General features: G+C 33.0%; 1 protein-coding gene across 1 annotated transcript in view; it reads left to right on the plus strand.

Annotated features, from left to right (window-relative positions):
• Positions 1–26,882, plus strand: part of LOC123712704 (protein spaetzle 3) — a 36,776-nt gene that overhangs the window by 8,409 nt on the left and 1,485 nt on the right. Inside the window, exons 2-6 of the mRNA XM_045665918.1 lie at positions 4,927–5,799; positions 14,313–14,434; positions 24,811–24,935; positions 26,068–26,289; positions 26,586–26,711. Coding sequence (XP_045521874.1) covers positions 5,040–5,799; positions 14,313–14,434; positions 24,811–24,935; positions 26,068–26,289; positions 26,586–26,711 — 1,355 coding nt within the window. The 5' untranslated portion in view covers positions 4,927–5,039. The remainder of the gene's footprint in view (positions 1–4,926; positions 5,800–14,312; positions 14,435–24,810; positions 24,936–26,067; positions 26,290–26,585; positions 26,712–26,882) is intronic.

Consider the following 26,882-nt stretch of genomic DNA (forward strand, 5'->3'; position numbering starts at 1 on the left):
GGTTTCGCTAACAACATTGGTCTTCGCCGTCACCCAAATCTCCTAGGTAGAAAGTACCGGAGTTCTTGGACAACATTTAGGTTGCTCACCGCCACAGTAGGACGACTGTAAGTCCAGTCTTGTTTCTTATTTATTGTACACAACCAACCATGACATTAAACATTGCTAACATTTATGTATATAGAACGTTACCTACATTGCCGAGGGCTCATTTTTTAGTATTGTCGACGTAGCCGTGGAAGAAATAAATAATGAAATTGACAATAAAATATAATTTGCCACATATATATAGAATAATAATTTACTATTATATTTGACTTAAATAAAACAATGGACCATTGTGCTATATTTAATTTAAATAAATATCAATTCTTAACTTAATTGCAAAGAATTTAAATTTTGACTAATTAAAGATTTTAATCATAATTTTTCGCAACTTTTGCACATAAATTACATGTTAAATTTTGCGTGAAGTTCATTAGCTATGTTAGTTTTGTTTGGAAAACCCAAGTCAATACAAGACTGGGATCAGAGATTTTATCAAAATCAGTCTCGTAATTGTCGTTTTATTAAGCCCTTGTACTTTAAAAATACCCTTGTACTTTAATAATATTAAATAATGTACTTTAATAATAAGACGTCGCGAAAACTTACTTTATTTTTCATACATAATCTTTATCTGACTATGATGGCAAAGCTATTTTTTTTACTACAATAAAGTTCACAAAAAAGAGTGCGACCTTACATGAATTACAATCTAGCCTATACAATAATGATGGCTAATAAGTAATATTATGTTCACTTAATTTTATACAATACTAATGAATAGCATAAAGTAAGGTAATGTTCATTAACAGTCTTAGTGATATGTAATGTTTTGACACTATGTTCATGTGTCCAACACAAAGCTATTGAAGACAAATTTTTCTTCTTCGTTTTCTTTCTTGAAAAGAGACTTTCACTATTTAAAAAAATCAAAGGGGCTTTTAAAGCCGTTTGAAGCCTCCGGACGGAGCTACCGTTCTGGATGATCCAGGTTTCAATGTTTTGACCTTCGTCTCATAGTAAGGGTTAAGTGTGGTTTAGTAAAGTTATTATTATTTGCATTTTAGTCAATTTTTATCAAATTTAATCATGGAACTATATGACAATATATATTGCTTATTTACATAGTTAATTAGCGTAATAGTTAAATAAAAAACGATTATGTATGATTAGAAGTTAATAAAAAATAATTGCGTACAATGTGATATGAGAAAACAAGGTCATGACAGTTATAATTAAATATCCTTATTAAATCAAAATCGATTTTTTTGTCATATTATAAAGTTATTAATCCGGTTACAATATCAGTTCCTGAAGTCTTGGACATAAGCTATATTACCTATCATTCCTTCATAATCAATACGTTTATTTAATTCACGTAAATTGCCGAAGCCGCGCATAAATTATTTGAAGAGGTCAATTAGGTATGAGAGTGTGCAACAATTTAATAAATTACCATCTAAAATTTGCAGTATTAGCACGTTTAATAAATTCAAAAGGGCACTAAAAATACATGTCAGAGTGAATCTACTAGACTGAAATTGGGACGTTTATCTCACTCGTATATACATAATGTTTCTCATGTAAATAAAATACAATTTTTGTAATGAGAAAATAAAGTTCTTCAAATATAAAGTAAAAATGGTATCCATAACATATATTATTATGGCCTAAAGTATTGCCTGAGTGTCCTTGCGAGCGTACGGAGAGGGACCAACTTAACTCTACGCTCTATGTTTCTTCTCTTCTATCTTCTGTAATGGATAAAAAAAAATTAAGACGACATCTCGATTTAAAAAGCGAGATATACTTAAATTAAAATATATTGCAGAAGATAGCAGCAGAACTGAATAAGAGAAGTGGAAGGAGTCAAGTGGTCAATTTCAGAGGAAATTGCTTTTTTTAGCTATCTTTTTTACATATCCTAAGACTATCAGCGCTTACCTAGGAAATCATATTAATAACAATGAACAATTTGAGTGTTCGTAAAAAGTGATACTCCAACTCGTCAGGAATTCACTTACATGAACCATTTACTTGCACCTGTTTAGTGATAGATTCACACATATGCCATGCCTGCTGCTGATAGAGGACAAATCTTTGTTTTTACTTTATCATTTTTATTACTTAAGATGTCATGTGGAACATGGTGTAATGGTTGCAGCTCGTTACAAACGTTGTGTAAAACAAAACCATCAAAGAGAGTGGCGGAGAGATTATTGCCAGTTCTTCTCTTCCGTTTTACGCCCTCGATTTGAGAACTGGCAGTAAAGGTAAATTAGATTTTTTTTATTTAAATTTCTAGTTTTAACGTTTATAAGTGTACATTTGTTACCTATATGAATAAATGATTGAGAATTTAGAATTTTGGATATAAAGATCCAGGTTTGAATGCAGGACTACGTAAAAATGAGCTCAATTTAGTCATTCTTAAATATTCATATTACAAACCCTTTTAAAGCGCTTAACACAATTTTTTTTCAATATGGTCTTGTATATTGCATAATTCTATTAATTACGTCAATAAACAGGAAGAGGAAAATGTGATTGTCTATGATAAAACTTATCAACACGTTATATTTCCGTCACAGCGCACGGCTTAAAAAATATTCGCATATATTACCTGTCCAACTGCTATAACAATAAAAAATATATATACGAATTAAATTAGTAAGAGTAACTTATACGGCTAAAAGCCACATGCTTATCCTAAATTAAAAGCGATTCAGATACCATTGAATCTTCGAACCACGCCTTTTCAAGTTTGAGATATCAGAGCCAAGCTAAGCAAGGTTGTTTGATATATTTAAAGAAATTTTAAGCAAAAGTACAGACGAATAAAAACATATTAATATTTTAAAATTTTGTTCATAAAGGCTTTATATTATGTTGAACTTCGAATACAGAATACTCATTAATGTTTAGAGCAGTGCATGAGAAGATTAAACTGACAAAAGAATATTTATATTAAGACGGGTAGAACAAATATCCGATCCACTTTAAAACAGAAAAAAATCATAAAATCGCACTGATTCGCATCAATTCATTAATATAAAAATATTATTGTTTTGGTATGCTTTTTTCTTGAAGGACCCTAGGTCGTACTGCTTCAGAAGTACCTCGACGGGCAGCTGGAGTACACAATAAAAAAAGACCTTTAAATGATTTATGCGTCAGCGCCGAAATGACGAAAGACACAAAAATCGTTGATTCAATACACCTCATTTAAATAACCACCTACATACGAGAGAAAATCAATTGAAAAAAGTTGTGACCCGTATGTATGCAATCGTATTGTCTTGATCTATTGCGTAACGATTACATTGCATTCTGATTTAACCATATTATATGGAGCATTTGCTTAAGATTTTACAGGATTTGTGCGCAATTAATATTACCTATGTATATAAAAAGCAAAGATTTGTTTGTTTCTTCGCTTAAACTCAAGAACTGTAATATGCTTTCCGTAACTTAAAAAAACTCCGATTTGGAAACTCAAGCTGTTAAAAAATTATTAAAATATCGTGTACCCTGCAGAAAATCCTAACAGTGATGTACTACAGCTGGATAGAAGACAAGTCAAGTAAAAGTCCCAGATACCATATAACTATTACAAATTTAAACGAGCGTAGTCTGAACTACGCTAGTCAAATATATAGGTATATTTAAGATATTGATCCATGTGTATATACGTATAGTACTAATGTAAAGTATTAGTTTTAATGTATAGTAAAATATTTAGTATTTTTACAACAAAATATACTATATTTCCTGTTTTGTTCTACGTATATATGAACCACGGTATATCCCTAGCGTCTGTATTTAGCTAGCATATTTTTTTATTTTTGAATAAATTAAAAATACTTATAGAGGGTACTAATTTTTGAAAGGCTGGCAACGATAAATTTCAATTGCGGTATTACTTAACATCAGACGAATCTCCTGTTCGTTTGCCTGTTCTATAAAAAACATATGTTTTTACGTAGAAGATGAAATATCGCAACAAGCAAGGCTAAATGACATTACTAAAAATACTTATTTTCCAAACTGTAATCTTCAGTTTCCATTGGACCACAGATGCAACTACATTTAGCAACTTAATTGCATTTTCTCATACATGAAGACGGCTAGACTCGAAAGACTTCTCTTCTCACGAATTTATGTCGTGGTTTTAATACTGTTTGATACAATCGCGTGTCAAACGTGCGAGGACAACACGAACCATCACAAAAATGCTAGCGAAAATTAAGATGTAATTGCAAACTTATGTTCATGACTTCATTGAAAAAATTAAGCAAATAGTTCATACAAAGGTACCTCCGATGAACTTTCAAACGGAGAAGAATTGCCTGAAATTGAGTATTTCTTGTACCAAGAGGAGACTGATAAAAACACTTAAAACCTAAAACTTTCGTTGAATTTAGGTATTTAGTTAGATATCTAATATATAGTCTGAATGAACTTACATATGAAAGTAAAAAAATATATGTATCAAGTAATTGTTCAGTCAACAATGAATATTACAAGGACATAGAATGCCGCAGATTCACATTCGGGCTTCCCTCAATTCGGTCCAAAAGCATCAACTTCGGCATTCAATGATCACGATTCAGGCCTTTCAATTCGAATGCCATTTGTTAAGTCGCAAGGATATCACGGATTGAGGGAAAACCAGCCATAAGCGTTTTGTTCGAGATTCAAAAACGAGTTCAATTGCGACGTCTTATTTTGAAGCTTTTATCTAAAGTATGACAATATAGTATCGTGCGGAGACAATAGCCACTTAAACCATTTAGATTCTACATCTGCCATTATTTATCACCCGCACTAAAACCGCAGAATATTTATAAATAAAATCAAATGTTTTTTTTTTTGTTTCAGATCGTAAAAACCGTGTGCAGTGTAGTGTTTGTGTGTCCGAAAATGATAAAAAACGCGCAGTTTTACAGTTCGAAAGCAGTCATTTAATTTGTGAAAGTGATTTCGACTAGACAATGGCTTTGGCAAACTTCACGGTCCCGGTTGCCAATGTGGCAAGTCCAGATATAGTGACGACTTCTTCAACACCTCTGAGAGTAGACCTTGACGACTTATTATACTCTCCAGAGGAACAACAAGCAGAATATGCTTCGCAATATACTGGAAATGAGCCGTTCCTACCGCCGTCAAGTCAGCAACAGAAAAGACCGAAAGTTCGAAAACGTGCCGGTACAGCCTACTTACCACCTCCTAATCATTTCACCCAATACCCACGTCAAAATGAGGTACCATTAAACCCTTTCAACAGCCCACTACAGGTGCCGTTATATCAGAACTCAAGGCTCGACGTACAAGTGCCCAACCAAAGGGTTCAAGGTACGAACGGTCAATATGACAATAATGGCCAGTACATCCATGATCCAACTGGCGATTACGATTACGAACAAAGAAGAATAGGTAAAACTGGGACACAGGTTCCAACATACCCGGGTTATGCGGACTTACCATATCAACAAACCAATAACCAGGGTCAAACATCTAGTCGATTCGATGGAAACTCGAATAAAAACAACAATTTCGGTCCTGTGACAACTGCAGCGCCGTCAATCTCACGAAAGCAAAATGAGGCTGGGAAAAGGGTTAGTAATAGTGGCATTACTCCCCCGGATACACCAAGAGGCTTTACCAAAGTTGAGACGGGTACAGGAGGTAATACACAGCTTCACGCCGTCTTAGACTACGATGATGATGACTATTACGAAGATGATAGCTCGGGTAAGGCGATAGTATTTCACAATATAATATTAACAGTTATTCAAGGTTAAGTATAAAAAGCCGTGGCAGGTAGTTAAATTGCAGGTTACTTAGTTATTAGTTTACCTCGATAATCCTAGTACTAAAAATCCTTGTATTAATTCCTGATATTTTATTTCTATACTACAATATTAATAATAAGAATAAGCTTTCATTCATCCACATCGTATTGATTTATCCAGTTATATATATATATATATATATAGATATTTGAATTTGTATCCATAGTAAATGTAAACAGCGAAACAGATAACAATTTATAAAATTTAATGATTTGGTACGACGTCTTAAACGTCTTACAGTTTATGTATAGAAAATACTTGGTATATAGCAGTACGACAGATACATAAACTAATTACAGGCATTCCAAATAGACAAAAAACTTACGGTGACTGTTCTAAAGCAATTATAATAAAATCTTACACGCACAGATTGTTATCTGATTAGTACTTGCAGGACATTGAGCCAGCACGACCGATCCAATTACTTCCAGTATCGGTCAATAATAGGCGTATTTATCCTTGAAACTGCGTTCAATTCAGAAGCGATGGCGAAATTAAATAGAGTTTTATCTTAACCAAGGATTGTTTATTTATCAGCTCCTATTTTTACTTCAGTAATTGTAAAGACCTTGGGAATCGATCGATCACGGTTACACAAATAAGTCTCTTTAAATATTGATAAACTACTTAATAGGCTGGTTGCTTAAGTTATAATTTGCTAATTGTAGCTGCCATTCGAATTTTAAATATGGAGTTATTGAGGCATTTAAATGTTATGTGTAGGTAAAATTCAAAAACAAGAATCGAAATCGTAATGTTTTGCTCTGCGATTTTATTAGGATAACATAAACGGTTATTATATGTATAATAGAAAACTTTGTACCCCCCCATTACTTAAAACTTGCAGGTTGTAGCGATCAAGTTTTTGCAATAGGAAATAATAATTATCATTGAATATATGCGTCAAGTCAATTATTATAGCGTTACATCTTTTTACTACTATAGCAACATATTTCGAATTAGCATTATAATTTGTAACTATGAATAATCGTATAATACTAAAGATTTCATATACGAGTAAATGTTAATCAAGCGCTTAACAATTGTCAAAATCGTGATAGCTCTGTGTCAAATGTTCTTTTTTTTAAATTTAAGTAAATTCGATTCTAAACAAAGTTACTCAAATTTAATTGACTAATTTTAAAAACAAGTATAATTGCTATTGCTCCACCGTATTCTTCTCCAGTCTCATCTAGCAATATATTAGATTTATTATATCACAAAGTTCATTTAAGCACGTAGTCGTAGAACGTAGGTATTAACCTTGGCATCACTTTCGAAGACATTTGTATGAGGTCGTAACTCTCAAATTTTTACTTATTATAACGTGTCCAAAATTATATATATTTAGTATTAAAGTAAAAATTTTGAACCAATTCGACTTAGGACGCACTCGCGGATTTTCTGGCATTAAGATTGTCCACCGCTTAACATCACGTGAGCCGTGCCCCTGTTCTATTAAACATTAATAAACAATTTACTCTTCTGTTTTATAAAACCATCTTTACTAATATTATAAAGCGAACTTCTTTGAAACTATTGGTAGGAAGTGAATAATTCTTTTTATAGAGAAAGCCGTTTGGGTACTCAATATAACGCAGCAGTAACGGGGGTAGCTTAGAGACACAATTATAAAATATCAAATTCGTTCCGGTGTCAATTCGTGTACATAAAATACTTCTTAGAATGAATGAACCTTGAGTTTAGGTTTGTTGAACTTCATTATTCATAAGATTAAAATGTGTAAACTATAATATAAAGAATAGTATATTAAATGATTCTAATATCACCACGTTTGGTAACGAGTGTGTTGTCGGCCCTCTAATGGTGTTGTGTTACATTCGTAGATTACTGTTGCTTTTATTCAAAATCCACGTGTAAAATATAATAAAAAAATCTTAAAAGTTGTTTAAGAATTACGTTTTTATCCAAAAAAAGATTTATTTTATTTTTAAACAATTGGGTGTATTATATCTGTATTAGCATGTACTTGTGGCGCATAAAATAAAAATACCGTACACGTAAATTCTTTTATTGAACACCAATGATTTTGTAGGTCAAAACAAAACATTACGCATAACATTAGGATTAAAACTTTAAGATAATTATTATAGGCATTGGCTATGCGATAAATTATTATTAATATGAAATAAATATTTTATATCTGTAAACGTCCGACACATATACACATATTTACCATTTATAGTAAAAATAATTTGAGTAAACGTTATTTGGTCTAATGTTTTTATGTAAACGTAAAGTATGTAATGGTGTAACTATTATTATTATAATTAGCTGAATAATAATCAAATTAATATTTTTACCGTATTCGTTACATTATCTCCAGTCCACGTTTTATATGTCCGAAAGAGTTTAAGATCATCTGTCTGCGTCATTTGACCGTTACGTTACGGCTTATAACTTCCACTTTCATTTTCTCGACATTCGAATGACCTTTACGAACGTGTCCAATTTGAGTCTTTACACATTGCGTTCTTAATAAATTACTTGTTTACGCTAATCTGACATCGGGTTGGAGTAAGCTCACCAACCAGATTCATTGATGCTTCTCACAAGAAATGATGATGACTAAGGATTAGGGAGGGTGAGATTCAGAAATATAGTGTAAGAATCCTTTATGTGTAAAAGTATTACAACAAAAAATATATAAGCTTATTGATACTGGTCCATACCATTATTTGACAATATAAAGTTATGAACATATACATTTTGACATTTACACACAACACTTAACACATAAAATAAATTGGCTAGTAGATAGTACAGGTGACCCCAGATCTGGTGCGTTGCTCGAGGATGCGAGGAATTGCTGCCAGCATTAAAATTACACAAGGATCTTTTTAAATTTGATGAAGTTTTCTATTCTTCCTTTTTAATTTATATTACTATGTAGGTTAAGAATATCGTAAATACTCTATATTTAAATATATTTCTTAAAAAAATTGATGACCGCAAACAGCTATATACAATAATCCAATAGAGATTTCTTAGTTTCTCCTGAAAGCTGCACCACTTTCCGGTAGGATATAAACTCAAAAACATCCGAACTGATTTTAGTACAGTTTTCACATGTAGATAGTGTGATTAAGTGTATATAATGATGAGTATAATGATATTTTAATTATTAACGTATGGTTATATAAATACATAAAAACCAGTGGCGCTAAAACCTTTGACTTCAGATTGGTGTATTTGTTTCGTGATCATTGGTTTTTTCTAATAGTCTAGTTTGTTCTAATTGTCTTCTGTGTCATACACGCCGTCTTTCTGGGTCTAAGGGATACTTTTAGAAGTTTTTCTACACCGTACGAGCGGGTGTTGTGGGCACATTGAAAGTCCATTGATCCTGCCGGAGTTCGAATCGACGACCTTAAGGATGATAGTCATCTGCTAAAGTTAGTCAGTAATATCTATAATAAGGAAATTAAGATACACTTATAAAAACAATAACTGACCATAAAATAAAATAACTAAAATATATAATTAAAAGGAGTCCCTTTAGACAAGGTCCCGAAGATACAGCGTTCCCCATTTGAATTGCTTGACTAATTCTTGTCCGAGGTAGCTGCCAGCTCTTCGGTCCTGTGATGTTGACTAAGCTTTTCGATATTTCCTTAAAAAGCTTTACAGCGTTAGGACCCAACGGACCAAGAGTCTCGACACCGAATGGGACAAAATCATATATGGAGCCTAGACCCCTGTATTTAGAGACATTCATTAAATTACCACCCAAACTTTTCCTAGGAAATGTTATATAAATAGAATACGAGAAAATTGTAAACAGATAATTGTGCAGTAGGCATTATGACAGTTATGTTACAATGTATTTATGGAATAACTTCAATAGTTTACTCGCAAACACATGATTATGGAATTCTGATTACACAACGCTCATGGTGGGGCCTTTGACTTGACACGCAGGGTTGCCAGTTTTCAACCTTTTTTTTAGTAACTACGACTTAATTGCAATTCTTTAATTTCATTTCATTTTTTTCCATCAAAATGCGTGTACTAGTGTACACACATAAGAAGTGAAACTTTTTTATGATCTAATTTTTCGAAAAATGATCTACTATATGCAACTTTACAGAAATTGATTAAATAAAGTTAAATTAGGTAAAGTTTAGCAAAAGGCTTTTATTATCATAGACATGAATACAAATAATACAATTATTTCATTTTACCCTATTACTCCTAAGATTATTACAGAATTTCATATAATATCACCAATTGAAGCCGATTTTAACACAGGCTGAAGCCTTTATACACCTTACACACAATTATACACCCAGACTCTAGAAAAATATGATGTCTATGTCTATGTAAAAAGGTATTCACAAACAGATGAATACATTAAAATCAGTTACTTGGGAAGTTATTAATAAAACTAGGCTGGTGATTTTGGCAACCCTAAATGTATGGTAACCTACAGAACTGGTTTGAATACATTTACCTGTTTGTTTACCTACTTTAACTATTATTCAGTGAGACATCTCTCACTTTCTTTTAACCGACCTTTATTAAATTATGTAAAAGTTGAGGGTTCTAAATATATTCATTTTCATCTAATGTGAATTAAATTATTGGTATATTTGTTTTACGCCCTCCTATACCTGTCTATTTAACAAAATAAAAGTGACTTAGTTTCCGAGTGATTTGTGGTCCAACATACATTATATTAGACATTTGAAGTATCATAGAACACAATCAAATATTAAACTTTATTATTACTTCTAAATTAATGTCCTAACACGGTGTTAAGAAAAGCTGAATGTTCAAAATAGTACGTGCGTACCAAGTACCAAAGACAGTAATTTGGAGTTACGAACTTACCGGAGAAATAACTTTTTATTTTAAATTTCTCAGTTTTATTACCTCTAAAATTATAAGAGGAATATTTGCAAATCTCGTTTTAATTCCTTTCAGTTTAGGCTTTAATTCGATATTTTTCCGTTACGTTTCGTCCGTTATGTAATTTTATTCTAGTGTAAAAAATACTAAAGATTAGTAGATACCAATCTTAAATCGTAATATAAGGTAATCAGTATCGTGGTCAAAACACAAGTAGATAAATTTTTCGAATTATTTAAATAACTTTGTAGAGTGATAATTATGGAATTAAATTTACGGGTAAGGTACCTTTCAAATACCTTAGTGTGGATTGAACTGGTTTCTTTGTTTAGATTTCTTACTTGATACGCAATACTTTGTTATTAGTATGAACTACAAATTCAACCCGACTAATAGGTAATTCGAATAGTCAATATTTCCTAAAGATTAATGGAATTATTGAACTTTGCAAACCGAAGTACAAATTATAGTCGTGTTAATTAACCAGCAAAAAGTTCGTGCATACAGTGTTGATACATTACGGCATTAGTTTTTAAATATAATATTTTAAGATTTTTTTATAAATATTCTGTAGTCCTGTTGGCCTAGTGGCTTTCGTGAGATCGTAGGTTCGACCTCCAGCTTTCTCATGTGCATTCTGTCTATATGCGCTTAACACTCGTACGCTGAAGGAAAACCTTGTGAGGAAACCGACATGCTTTAGACCCAAAAAACAGACCTGATCAATGAAACAGTCGGAGCAATTTAAGGAGTAGACCAGTGGCGTAACTATACCATCCAGGGCCCGTGGCAATTTCTTTTGATGGGGCCCTATCAGTAAAAATCGTCACGTTGTACTCAGTTTAATTTTAATAATTACACGTTGTATATGTCCCTCTAATACCACAATAATAAATCCTCTCTTAGGCAAGAGGGAATGGTAGCCCCCACGCTAACCCATTGCGTATTGCATTCATCCATAGAACATAATATCTCAATGCATTCATCATCTATTCGCTAGCTTTTCGGTAAATAAACGTGAGGAAATCTGCATAAATTTACAATGAAATAAAAATATCCATTTTTTCGTCTTGGACAGGAGCCCTCTTGGGTTGGGGGCCCGTGGCATTTTGCCAGCCCTGCCACCATATGGTTACGCCAGTGGAGTAGACTGATGAAGTAGTTAATGGAACGTGCGTTGATTTGCAAAAAATTTATAAAACTAAGCAATTTATTACTTTCTTGATACATTAGTCACAATCATATCTCTTTACGTAACATTATAACCAGTTTTCATCGTTCATTGATTACATCCTCATAAATATTTATATGTTAATTAGCGATTATGTGAAAACGTGACTTTTAATCGGAAGCTGGGTCAAACATTGATAAAGAGATGCATGGATAGTTTCCCGAATTTATTGAAGTGAAACTTCTTTAGGCGTAAACTACTGGGGTAATTTTTTTACGGATGAAACGTAATAATAATAATATTAGCGTCACGAAGATGCACAGCGTTTTTGTCGAAGAAAAGGGAGAGAGTGAGAAAGGGCGAACGTAGCATGAAACAAATAGCCCTGGAGCGAGAGTAGAGAGCAAACAAGTAAAAAGGGAGATCGAGAAAAAATTCATACATATACATATTAGAACTTTAGATGGCAATTCTGTCGCATAACGTCTAGTGCAGTTAGCACGTATACAGTGTGTAAACAGTGTGAATATAGATATACAAATCATAGAGTGATCATATACTGGTACATGGCCATCTATTGGGGCTTTTACCTTAGTGATAATTAATTTACAAAGAAGTTTCACTTCTGACATGTACTTTGTACGCACGCACTTTTTTATTTTTCATGCTCTAAAACTTCATAAGTGTGAAAATGCGGGCAATCAAACACTTATAAAAAAAATACATATGTTAGAAACAAGAATTTACACGTATGACAACGAGAACTTTAAGAGAAGGCGAGTAGCGCGCAATACCGCAGCATATAATTCCCGAGGCGAGTTTTTGTATCGAAGTCGCAGTCCGTCAAGCGTCCACGAATATACAATGTAACTACATAAACCGCAATTAAGTTGGAAAGCTAAAGCAAAGGAAACAATAATAATAGAATGAATGTTGAAAATGTCGACCGACTAATTTTTCACCACAGATGTAGCACAAGCTATATTATATCTTATAAAAAGAAAGCTAATAGATTAACCGTCCAGGGTGCTACGTTTGATAGTCATACAAAGTCAGAGTAAAATTATTTATTTCAATTAGGCTTTATAAAAAGGCATATGATAGTCAAAATTACAAGATAAAATTATTTAAAAAATATTAGTTGCCCCTTCCAAAAGGTAGTTTCATATGGCGAATGGACAATAAACTCCATACGTACTCTTTAAAATAGTTACAATATTTTGTATACATTGATTTGATAATTAACATAAGAATAATATAATAAAATAAAGAATAAAAAAAACTATTATACTAAAATAAAATAGGCGTATATAAATAATATAATACTATACTAAAGATACAATCTTTCATATTTAAATTAATATACCAGGTAAACGTCACAGACAAAATAAAGGTTGATGTCGCCCCCCCCCCCTACTTCCTAAATTGTATTGTGAACATCTGACATAAGCGCGACGAAGTGATATTAGTATGTAAAAGTGTCAAACAGCGCGTAAACAATCAATTATTTTGATGACGTACTGATACACAAAATAACTGTTACTCAATGCGCAAGATTTCCATTCAAAAACTTTCATATTCGCACATCCTGGCTCTTCGCCAGACGTTGCATAACACGAATCGAAGTACTAATAAAATACATGTAAATCACTTAAATATTCTAGTTCTTTGTTAAAAAAACGATGATTTCATAATACACGTCGCCGAGGTCTGCTCTGTTGAAACAATGATTCATCGAAATCTAGAACGAAAAATGACTAGGTGATTACAAAAATAATATGTATGCGAACATTACTAAACAACATTTATTGAGAAGATACCTTTGAATACAAGAAATTAATTAACGATTGTCTAACACCTGATCGAAATGAAAAATTAATCAATAATAGTGAATGTATTTAGTTATGTTAATGTTAATACAGATATATAAATAGAATGTAATTAGTTAAAATATTTGTTATCATTGTAAGTTTTCTGAACTAATCTTAGTTCTAAAAAATATGGTAGAAGAGCAATAGAGATAAATTACCACAGAGGCTCCAATATGGATCGTATCGTATGCCTTTAAGGTACTTAAGTAACTTTCCAAACGTTTGAAACAATTTCCCGTCTTTCAAAACGGGTGCTAAAATTCGCAACTGTATAATTTTCTATGTTCGACAGCTTTTGAAATATCAGTGACGTATGTTTGGAGGTAAACTAATTACATATTGTGTCATAAATTGCGTTATTATTAATTACAAGTTGAATATAATTTCATTAAAATATTTATAGTTTTACTATTCTGTCTTAAGTTCCCTGAAGAAAAATATTTGTTTAATAAGAAATAGTTTATGTTATGATTACTTCTAATAAACCCCGTATTGCAGGTGGTATACAGCCATCGGTGACGCCACTACAAGGACCCATTCTTCTACGCAATGGGACCGTCCCAGTGGTCCCGCTGACTTCATATCCCACGGTCAACAATGGTTCCTTTTATCAAATACCTGTAAGTCAAAGTCATTTTACATTCCAAGTTTTGAGTCTTGTCCAAGCCTCAAGTACACAAGCTCCAAGTCACTTAACGAACTACCAGGAGTGCTATGCTCGAACCAAAGAAACCGTCATAGACACATGGCTCGAAGAACCAATGGCAGATAGTGTTAAGACCGAGGACCAAGCGGGGCAGCGTTGGACAGCTTGATAATAGTGTCCACCTAGTGACCTGTTGAGGCTGGAGAAAGGCGTTGGAAGTATAGCGCGGAAAAACGGTCGTTCTAGAAATTGAGTGCAGGCCACAGGCCTATATGCAGAAGACAAGCTAAAACACCCAAAAAAAAATTGGACACCGAAAAATAACGGGCGTAGCAACTCGACTAGACGCCCCATATTTAAGTTATGTAAACAATTGCTTTTACATACATTTTTACGTCACACAAAGGATATATACTTAAATAAAAAAAAATGTTTATTAAGGAATATAAGATGCTCACATGTATCACTTATTCCACGTCATTAAATTTGCATCGGTTGGAAACTTGGTTCGGTTGGGTACTTCCATGGGTATTAATAAGAAATTTTATATTATTTTATCTATGACGATTAAAAGATTATGTTCTTTACAAAACTAATTGTTAAGTACACTAACAAAAATGTACATATCCAAAAAGGGATACGCAGATACAAAATAACACCTACCAATCTAGATAGGTGTTATTTTGTATCTGCGTTTAATCTCATTATTTATTTATTTACAAAAAAAGATTTTAACTCATGTTAATCTATGGTCAGCTTGTACGATACGGCTACATTTAAGTGCCTTCGCGACCGTTTGTCTGAGAGGTAGGTTATGTAAACAAGTCATCTGTCCATAGACAAAACAAATGTTCGCCTCACGTAAAATAAGACAAACATAATTATTGTTTCATAATATTTGTACATAGAATTATCGCACCTCCACTTATAAGGTCATAATGAATGTAGAAAACGCATAAGCCTTATAAACGGCATTAAGTGTTATGAAAGGAAGGAGGAATTCTGAAGGCATCCGTTCTTAATCAGATTAGTTTTTGGTTAAGATCAGTCAGGGGACAAACTCATAAATAAACTTTCATGGAGAGTAAAATCTATCTCTATACGCCAAAGGTTCGTTACCTTCTTCTTCTCGACGAAACAGTAATTATGCACATCTAAAACACACGAAGAAATATGTTTTCTTGTGATCCTAAGGTCTCTACATCCTGTGTGTTTAAAAGAAATTTCATTTTTTTTTATAAATATTAATAAAAAAACGACATTCAATAATAGAAATATACAATGCATTGAATAATAACTAAAATATATATCATAAAGCAATAAATAATGTTTAATTACTAGTTATACACAACTATGAGCCAATTAACCTTCCTGAATCGGAAATTTACTTAAAAGTGCATAAAATTATATAATTGCTCTTTTTTGTCAACTTTCCACATTTGATTAAATCATTAATAATTTAATTGGTCCGCTCTAAATACATAATGTATTCACAATTATCTACTGAATGGACATACTGTTTATAACAGCGACATATTACATAATTCGTTTATATTTCTTTTTAATATAGCTATTAATATAATATAGTGTCCAAAAATCCGGTGACATTAACGGCAATAGGAAGAAGGGCCGCCATCTTGAAAGATCGGAATGATAATGACAATATAAAAGCGCCAATTTCAAAATCTTCTTTCAAAAGCTCATTTCAGTAATAGCAACGAAACACAATGTCAACGAATTACTACGGATGATGTTGAGACGAGGCTGCGCCGTCTTTTTTTCCCCTTAAAAAAGTATCACAGCTTATATACTTATAATGATGTTATTTTAGTTTTCACCAGATAAATAAGAAGAATATTCTTTCATATTTTCGTTGCTACTATATTCCAAAAATAAAAAGGGGCTCTTCGATGACAATTTCTAGTAGAGTTTTAGAGTGAAATTTCCTAAAATAATTTCTTAGTTTATGTCAAACTGTCAAAATCCAAGACATACTTGATATCATTCAGATAGTTTAAGCTTAATATAACGTGGAACTAGAAAAATCAAATATAGGCTTATCATACAAAAACAATATTTTCTCTGTTATACTAAAGTGCCACTTTATACATCTACAGTCCACTATCACACACACGACAACAAAATAGGCTTATAAATTCAACGTTATTATAGTAAGTAATATTAATATAATCAAGATAGGCTCATTAAAGGTCATCAATCAACGCGGCACCATTAAAATTCTAATCATTTTATTTAACTACATTTTATTGTCCTTGCTGGTACTAACATATCAATTAGCGCTTATATGGAGATTGCGGGTTTAAGTCATGAGAGGCACACCACAGATAAAGAGATAGATCATTTTATAAGACAAAGGGAACATGCTCATTTAATTTAATGACTATGAATTAAATAATGACTATGTAATCACTATTATCGATAATTTATTGGTCGCTAATTTATAGACCTAGCCACTTACCAAATCAAATTAACTACTAGTACAGATACCGGCAAACTTCTTGAGTATTAAAGAAGGGAGTGGAGGAAAGTTTGCGCATCATACACAGTGCGGGACACAAACGTCAACTGATTTACCAATCCCGCGATGGACACGTCACTCTCCTGCCCCCAAAGTGATACCTAATAATCGCTTCTGCGCAGGCAAGGACATTTGTTCAAGATGTTTGCCGGTATCTGTGTTAACACTTTTAAAATTTGATGTTGTTAATTTTTACGCTCTATGACATAATGACAATGGCAGTTGACAGTAGTTCCATTGCTCCGACATAAATAATTTAATTTGTGTTAAAAAGTGTTTACATAAATAACGTTATTGTTTTAAATAACAAGTCAAGAGGATAAATGGCCTTATCATACATAGTGGTATCACTGTATATTAAATCTAAAAGTACGGTAAGTTCACAGCGGCAAATTTCCAAAATTTATTTAAACATACTCTAAATAGGATTTTAGATATATCATTGAATAAGGTTCGACCTATGACTAAGGCCGTTAAACATAAATCTGAATGAAAGGTGTAGGTGTTGTCAGGAAAACAAGAGCAATGTATACCAGACATTATTTTAGTATGACCAATGTTATAGTTTGAATAAAACATAGTAGTAAAGAACTAATATAATATATATAACCGCCAGGGTAGAATTGATATATAAGAAGTCTTTTCACATGTATATTTCGATGTTAATTAAAATTAAATGTTGTAATCTGAAATTATTGTTTCTTTGTTTTGCCTAACGATTACACAAGAAGAGATACAGACACCTGTAATACGAATTGCAATACCTAAGTCAGATTTTAATTTATAACAGACACCTTTAAACATTTTATAAATCCACATGTTTTTTTTATTTGCTGACGTCAATACTGATGCACGATGAATAAAATCAAATTCTGGTGACTTAAATCGATTTAGGAATTTTTTCTAAAAAGTTATGGAATTGGTAAGTATACTTTACCGTATTGCTTAAAAAATATGACCAATGAAGACGCAAACATTGTCCCGTACCCTATATGGCTTATGCCAGATAATTCAAATAATGTTTAAAAAACTTAATTTCTCATCACATTTTTTTTAATAACCTAATATATACTAACGAGATACACTTCGCTATCAGACAGACAGACAGATAGACAGTCAGACAGACGTCCTACTTTAAGTTTACTTGGCTCATTTTGATATGTATCTTTAATGTCCTTTTCAATTAGTTAAACACGCTAATATTGCGAATTTTAGACGGAAATTGATTAAATAATTGCACACCCCCATACTTAAAAGACTTTTTCAAATACTTTGTACGCGGCTTCGGCGAGATAAGCAAACTCGCTCGACGAGTATTATGTGTAGTATTTGATTTTTTTAAATGATAAGCTACTATGAATTTTTTTTATTAAATTAAGATAAATTGAGCTACAGGTACTATAAACATAGTTGTTTAATAGTCATAATTTTGGTTTTTAAAAATTTGTATTTAAATAGTGCATTTATTAATTTATTTTGTAATATTTGTATGTTTGAATAAACCTTGTTCAATATTTTTAAAAAATGCATGATTTTTAAGTCGTTTAAAACCATAACTTATATCATAGCCGCGCTTTCACTAAGCTTTTATTTCATTTGCAAAACACAATTCACGTATAAAACATGTCATGTATTAAAGAAATTTATCTATATAATAGTTCTATATACTGTCGTGCGAGCTTATTATAATTGCGACAACGTAGGACCGCAGGAAACGATCTCCGCGCTTTAGTCACCGCGTGGGTTGTTGATAACGCGTACGTGAGTTATTTGTAGGCAATGCATAGGGCTAATGCAATAATCACAAGAGATATAAAAATTCTATATTCTCTTACACAAGCATTCGGAACGTCTAGTCAAACACAGTCTCATTAATATATCAGAATGGTTAATGGCTTATAAAGCAAGGTAATAAACATGGTACATAACATTAACTTATTCTTCGAGGTATGAGAAAATAATATTTAGATTTGGTATCATAGATAATTTTAAACGATGTAAGCCTGAAAGTACAAAGGGATAATTACATTTTAATATTATTAATTACTTTTATATTCGTTATTTTACATTTAAATTCCACCGTTTAACCTCGAGACCGTCGTTCCTCAACTGAGCGTTTCTTAAGGCAGATTCCGCGATCCACCACTATGTGGAACCAGCTGCTCACTGAAGTATTTCCGAACCAATTCGACTTTGGGTCCTTCAAGAAAAGAAGCTGTCCATCTTAAAAGGCCGGCAACGCGAGCCCTGTGGCATTGAGAGTGTTCATGGGCGGCAGTAGCACTTTACATCAGATGAGCCTCCTGCCCATTTGTCCCCTGTTCTATATAAAAAAAAGTATCGTATTTGAGTTGAGTTTTTGCGGAAAATGTTTGTTTTATTGACTTTTAAGAAGATTATTAAACCTATAAACAGCATATTAATCGGATACATATACTTAAAATATTTATCTTAATTTAAAAGTCGTAGTCGTATAAAATTTTATCGTTTTGTCTATAGCGAAGTTTATTAATATGACCGGAAGTTTATAAGGACGTTCATACGTTCAGAAATTTATTAAATTTTATTAACATAATAATTAATAACAATTTACATTTTGTTCTAATTTTTAAACTGTTCTCGCCTATCTTTAGAACAAATTTAGGTGACAAAATGTTCTGAAAGAGGTAAATAGAATTTAGGAATAAAGCCGTAATCTTAGTGCTTTATGTAAATACGTTAATACTTATCAAGTTTTGACATAACAAGTAAGTGGCATCCCTATATATAATATATTTTGCTCATACTACTGTCACATTTAGATCGTTCACCTTGTTTAGCCACCTCTGAAGTAACCTTTAAAGCCTTAAGAGGTTTAAACAGTAGCGATTGACGACTTGCGGGCCTTGAACTATAATATTTCGTTTAAAACAATATTAACATAAAATTTTACAAATATTTTATTTTTTTATTGATTTTGGCTTATTAAATTAAATACAGGAAAGTAATGTTTAGTGGAACGCAGGATCGAATTATTTCTTTAATAAATGTTATATACTTGCTATTAAACGACTACATTAAATAAAAAATGTGTATTATGGAATATAAGATACAGGTTTCACTTATTCCACGTTATAAAATTTGTATTGCAGACGGGATGTCTGTCCTCACCGGCAAAGAGGGTGTAGGCCGAGAGAAAAATCCGGCGGAAAAAGCTCTCGGTACTACATACAAACAATATAATTATCAATTTCTTTTAATCGTATTTGTGTTCATCAACCTAAAACTAATTCACATGAACTCGAATCCACATCACTTGAATCACATGAACTTGAGCGATCAACGCATTCTCAACAACATAACATTCTCTAGTTCTAAGCGTTTATATGAACAAAGATCCTAAATATAGTTCATATTCCACGGATAATATTTTAGGAAAATATTAAGCTCAAATGAACAATAAAAAATCATATAACAAATCGAATCAAAAAACATTCGGTTCCGCTTTAAAACTAACCTCATGCCTGGTACTGAGTGAGTTTAACATAGGTGCGTGTACGCATCGCCTGCACTAAAAGCAGTTGTAAAAGGAGTCGATTTACTCCAGGCATTCTTCTACTCAGAGAGTCGGGAGCTATATCCACTACAGCTACCTTGGGTACCAACACGATCGCATCAAAGAGGTTGCAAGCGACTCTGAGGTTGTGCCAGTCCAGAGATCCAGTTATTAGAGCCTAGAAGAGTTTATATAGACTATAATCTTCCTTGGTCAGTTGAAGTATAATAGAGATCTATATGGGTGTTATTTGGGATGAAAATTAGGCTTAAAATTCGATTTGGCTATTATTTACCAACAAATATGTTAGATTTTATTCCTTTGTAAATGCATTGTCTACCTTGGTACCAAATATCCAAGCTAAATTAAATTTTAATTCATTCATATTTTTATTTATCATATTGGCAACTTTAAATATCAATATAAGAAATTGGTTAGGTTCGTTACGCGGGGTTTTAAAAGTATTCAACTTACAATTTCGCAAAGCTATGTATTTCAAAATTTTGCATAAACATTTATATAACTTCCTTTAAATTAAATATTATTTCTAAAAATTCCGTTAGTAATGTTACTGACTTACAACAGTAGTTAGAAAGCCATTTGTTTTAATATTTTTGTTTGTTTTTAGATTAATCTTTTTTAAATAAATAAATAACCTTTCAATTAATATTCCAATTCTCTTTATTAACTTTTTCTAGAGACGCCGCGTGTGTAGATTTAAACACATGCAATTCCAGCAGAAAATCCATAAGATCGCTAATAAAACCAATTTAAAATGCATGTCGTGTGTTTGCAAAACTTCGCAGTATTTAAAACAGAGACACCTGGGCATTGTGTGTGCCAAGGTTGTTTCGAAATAGCATTCTAATATTCTTAAATTCTTGTTAGTCACCCCTAAAATATTTAATTCATATGAATGCTGGCGAAATAGACCCAGAATTCTGAGGCCAAGACCTAGAAGTTGCAGCAATACTGTTTTTTTTTTAATTCGAAACAATTCCGTGAGGACAATGTTAGTTTATTTTGTTTAACAATAATTATAACATTATTTAAAAAGCTTATCAAGTTTAAACCACAACAGCTTTGCGTAATGTAATTTAGGAATATTGATTTATTAAACTCGATCTGTGGTTAAATATAAGGGAAAACAACAATGTTAATTAGAAGCAAATAATTTAGCTTAAATTATTTATTTATAGTGGATATTTTACTTAATTTTACATATATGTACACTTGTTTACATGATATTATTACTCACGTCACACAGTCGTCACGCTTAGGAATCATATAAAATAACTCTGAAACTAAAGAGGGAACCCTGTCTACACTTAATTATGTTTAGTCTAGTCACCCATAAAGTTAACACCATCATGCTTATAAAATATAGATAGATAAGTAACTGATAATAATGGTTAAATATTTTCGAATTTGCCATAATAAGTTTACAAGTATTAGGGTCACAGAAACCTATAGGCATGAGAAACACGAGAAAAACAGCTTGTAGAACCCGTGGCAAATTATGCAATTAACAATCCATCAAATCTTGTAGTTCATTGAATACAGGCTGCCAAGACGCTTCGACTTTATAGTTGCATTGTAATTATAATTTAATTTAATTCGCTCTAATTGAGACAGAGTCCGTCCACAATGCCATCGCGTTCTTTCTTGAGCCACACACTTACCTATCTTAGGTTTATGTCATCAGACCACGAAAGTTGAGCGCGTGGCTCGTGCCTCAGCCGCAACTCAAGACTACCAGGATTGTTTAGGGCGGTCATATTTCCTTTTTCCTTGGGAAGTTCTAGCTTGTGACCGTTGGCTCTCTTCGAAGAGCGTATCCGACCTATCTCCACTTGTGACGATCTAATTGTCGATTGTCGTTTCCTAGCACCGTTCCTGTAATTGTGCATTAGAAATCTTCTCTAGCTAGAAGATACCCAGGACCTGTTGACAAAGACTTGGAATCGTTACGGTCGTGGGCTTCCGTTTCGTATGTAACACTCTTTACATTGCAGCGAAAGATTTTAATTTCACCCCACACGTGTGTTTTTTAGATCACCATATGGAGCGCAATTCTGCGAAGGTGGCACTAGCTTTTGGGTTAGTCAAAAAAATATATCTTCACTAGTTCCACAAGACTCTGACATTTACACTCTGAATTAGGTTAATTTCCCGGCGAAATTTCCTTAGATAGAAACAAAAGACAATGATGGTATCTATCCATACCTGCACTTCAATATGGATTCTTTGAAGGTTGCAATAAAAGCGCTATGGATATTAAAAGAACTTTCTCGAACTTCCATACAAAATTTCAGGCAACTATTTATCGATTTATCAGTTTGAAGCCATAACAAACTACTCAACTTAACAATATTTCTTTACACTATAACGTTTAAATGTCTTATCAATTAATGATTGACATCGTGCTCAAATGAAAATCGTTCAATACGATTAAAAAAATTGAATGAATCATTGTAAATCTTCATAATGTAGATTCCAGATTCGTTTAGATGACATTATATTTGCATTTTCATTTATATTCTATACTCGTTTGTAGCATCCGCTGTTTGAATATATCGTTATTTTTTACGGACATAAGGTAAAGTAAATTGTATCGCCATTATTAAAACAAATGGCATAAATAAGACTGCCTGAGAATGATTCTCAGCGAAACAATGTTCTGGTCTGCACATTAAGACTTTTGACGAAACACTGTAAAGAAATCAGTATTTTCTTTAAATTATGTTCAAATCTGGGCCCTCAGTCTTTTTAATCGCTGTTGGCCTGAAAGTCCTTAATAGCTCAGCTCGGGCTGTTTTGGCGAGCGTTGAGGCCGGATTGGGCTTTTCCCTCGACTAGCGCAGGCGTCTTTTGCGAGACTCGGACCTCCGCGGGATGGTCAATCGCCTAAGGGGCAGGACGGAAGTGTGGACTCACTGGAATGTGGAAAGTGCTAAGTAAAGGACTTTTCCCGGTAGGCGCTTTTTACCCTAATCTGACTTTCCAATTGTGTCAGCGATAGTTATAGTTCTATGCAAGTTCGATGTACTTCTCTCAAAATCAGTACCGCTGACATCGCAATCTTTGATTTCGCAGAAGAAAATTCCTTCTTGAGATCGAGATCTCTGTCATGTCATTTAGATATTTTTATTTAAAATCGCAGTCGTATTATAAACCTTATATTGGTAACGCCGGATGGTTACAAGCGAAGTAACACAAAATACATAGAAAAACCTCTTTTCGGCAGCATCCCGTTTTGTATCACATCAGTGAACAGATAATTATCGCACTTTGCAACCGTTGGTCGTGTTTCTAATTTGGCATGGATTTTTATTGTTACGTGAGTTGAATCTATTTAATATTCTTTAAGGCATTTTACGATTTATTTAAATTTTAATATTAAAATGCTAACGTTATTTTAAAATAAAACCCTCATTGGTGCTTTTAGTTTACATATTATACTTTTATAAAAAAGTGTTTGTGTATTATTAATGTTGTTCGTGTTCGTGTAGAATCGTCTGTTATTATGAAGTGAAAGTGAAAATAAAAGCGTACATTTTTTAAATATTTCTAGTAGACGTGGTACCTATTTAGATAATTGATTGAAGCCTAATTTAACACGCCTCACGTTGCCCCAGAAGCGCGCCTTTTTATGTAACAAGAATTATAATTCATTATTCTATACCTACTTAATAATGTAATCTTTTTGTAAAGTTGTACAACCTTCATAGAAAGAAGCTAAGTACAATGCTATATTTTTTGATTTCCAGAGAAAAACTGAGCGCGTACGCTCATACAATGTGTTTCTGTTACTACCTCTTATTACACGACATAAATAACTACTGTTATACCATCATAAAAAAAACATATAATTCTCGAATTATCATAAAGTTAAACTTTGTATGATATCCGGCAGCTCTATGGTTATTGCCTTTACTATTTGTGGGAGCGCCTCAGCGCATTCTACTCTGTTTTGGCGCAATTTATATTTTCTTAATCTTGTTTTAGAGGTTGTGGTAAATTTTAATTTATGTTTATCTCATATAGAGTTAAAAAAAATGACTTTTAAATGTTTAAATTATAACGTCGAGAATATTTACATTTATGTAAGGATTACTACTTCCTTTCCTTTACGAAAATACTACGTAGGCATAAAATGAGGCAAAATGAAAAATTCAATGTCTGACATATTCCTTCAAAACTTCATTTAGTTTAATACAATGTTCATCGATATTTGATAATGATTAGATATTAACCAGTAAATTATATTTTTCAGATCCTATGGACAGCTCTGTCTGTGGCGCTGGGTTACGAGCTTCAGGGCCAAATAATCAGAGGTGTGCCATGTGTGAAACGAAATTTCCAACTTTACTGTCCAACGGCTGGCAACACATATCCCTTGTAAGTATATTAACCAATGGACTTGTATCCCGGAAAAAAAACAACGGCGATTTAACCTTTTTAGGTCTGGGCCTCAGATTCTATATCTGTTTCATGATCATTTATTAATCAAATAGGCAAGTAGGTAATCAGCCTTCTGTGCCTGACACACGTAGTCGACTTTTTGGGTCTAAGACTAGCCGGTTTCATCACGATGTTTTCCTTCACCGTTTGAGCGAATGTTGAATGCGCACATAGAAAGAAAATCCATTGGTGTACAGCCGGGGATCGAACCTACGGACTCAGAGATGAGGGTCGCAGCTGAAGCCAATAGGCCAACACTACTTTCTATCCAGAATATGGACATAAATATTTAACTTTTTTAGTTTAAGTGCAAAGGTCGATTTTAGGGTCCTTGTCATTAAATGTGTTGTGTGTGCCAAGGGATTGATTGAGACAAAATCACTTTATGACAGGCGTCAAAGGAATTTGTATGAGAATGACACTAGCTCACGTTTTATCACGTGACCATTTCCATACAAATTAATTTGGCGTTAGAGGCTCACCCTTGTCGCAAAGTGATTGTGTCTTAAGACTCAGGACTACTCTATAACTCACCATAGTGTTAAAAACGTCGGGATCGGTAGTAAACTACAGAGTATATAATAATAAATTATATATTTCTCCTATGTAACATTTGAAACAAACAATACGATTACAGTCAAGAAGGTATTGGGAGACTGGTTTCCAAACTAGGTAAGAACCTGTGATATGGAGAACCAGGCTTCCATTCCACAGCAAAGTCATACTGAGTCATACCAAAAACGTACATATATATATTATATAAGTAGGCATACAGATTTATGTAAAAAATAACAAGAAAAAAACTAGATTACTACAGAAATAAAGTTGTATGGGTGTATGTCAGGGTTTGTGTGTGTGTGTGGGAGTATTGAAGCTGGTTCCTTATAGTGTTAAGGCCATACGAGCACGTTTAGTTGCGCATATAAAAGAAAAGATGGGTACACTGTTAATAGTCGCGATTTGAAGACAAGAACGCAAGGTGCGGCTCATGCTTAATCAATTGGCTAGCGCTGCTCAGGATCAATAAAATATCATCTATACACAGTAATTTTTTTTTTCATGTTTCCAGGGATAAAATCGAAACATTCATAGACGAGAATAAAGCGCTAATAAAACGTATGTATGGGTCGTTTGCAATGCCCAGTGGTGCCCGGGTAAGAAGAGCACCAGGTGTTCCGGATATGCACGCAGGGATACCGGACACACACTCGGGAGACTCCTATTTCAGAAGACACGTTCGACAGGCAAAGCCTAAACTACCGGATGCCCAGGCTGTTAATAGTACTGGCAGGTAAGATTAACTACCGATCATGATGTGAAACTCGATTTTGGCGTAATACTCAAACAGATAAAGAGATTTGTCACGACCAGCCACTTTCTGAGCGGTTTCGTCCCATGCAGTTACTTAGAGATGTTACATAATCATATCAATCATCAATTTAACGATTTTCGACCGTATTGCTCTGCTATTTGTCGAAGGCTCTCGTACTATAAGTATTCTGTTATGTCAAAACAGAAAATCAAACACATTTAATCTTGTAAAAAATAAAAATATTTCTTCGTAACAAAATTCCATTTGGTTTTCAGAATAGACGCGTGCGAAAGCAAAACTGAAATCATGACTCCATACTGGGCGCTCAATTCTGCTCGGAAATTACGAGCCATTGTAAACACCATGCATTTTGAACAAGCGATACACCAGGAAGTGTGCAGGTATTATAAGTTTTTTTATCCCATTAATTGACTAAAAAGGCTATTTTCCTGAGGGTTAAAAGTGATTTAAATTTGGAATGTGGATATTGTAAGTAACTGAAACATTACTTCGATTATGAAAAGTAAAAAACATCTGTCAAAAATTAAAAAGATAAAGTTCTAAGAGTCAAA

This window comes from Pieris brassicae, chromosome 8, assembly GCF_905147105.1.
Source record: "Pieris brassicae chromosome 8, ilPieBrab1.1, whole genome shotgun sequence".
Lineage (NCBI taxonomy): Eukaryota > Metazoa > Arthropoda > Insecta > Lepidoptera > Pieridae > Pieris > Pieris brassicae.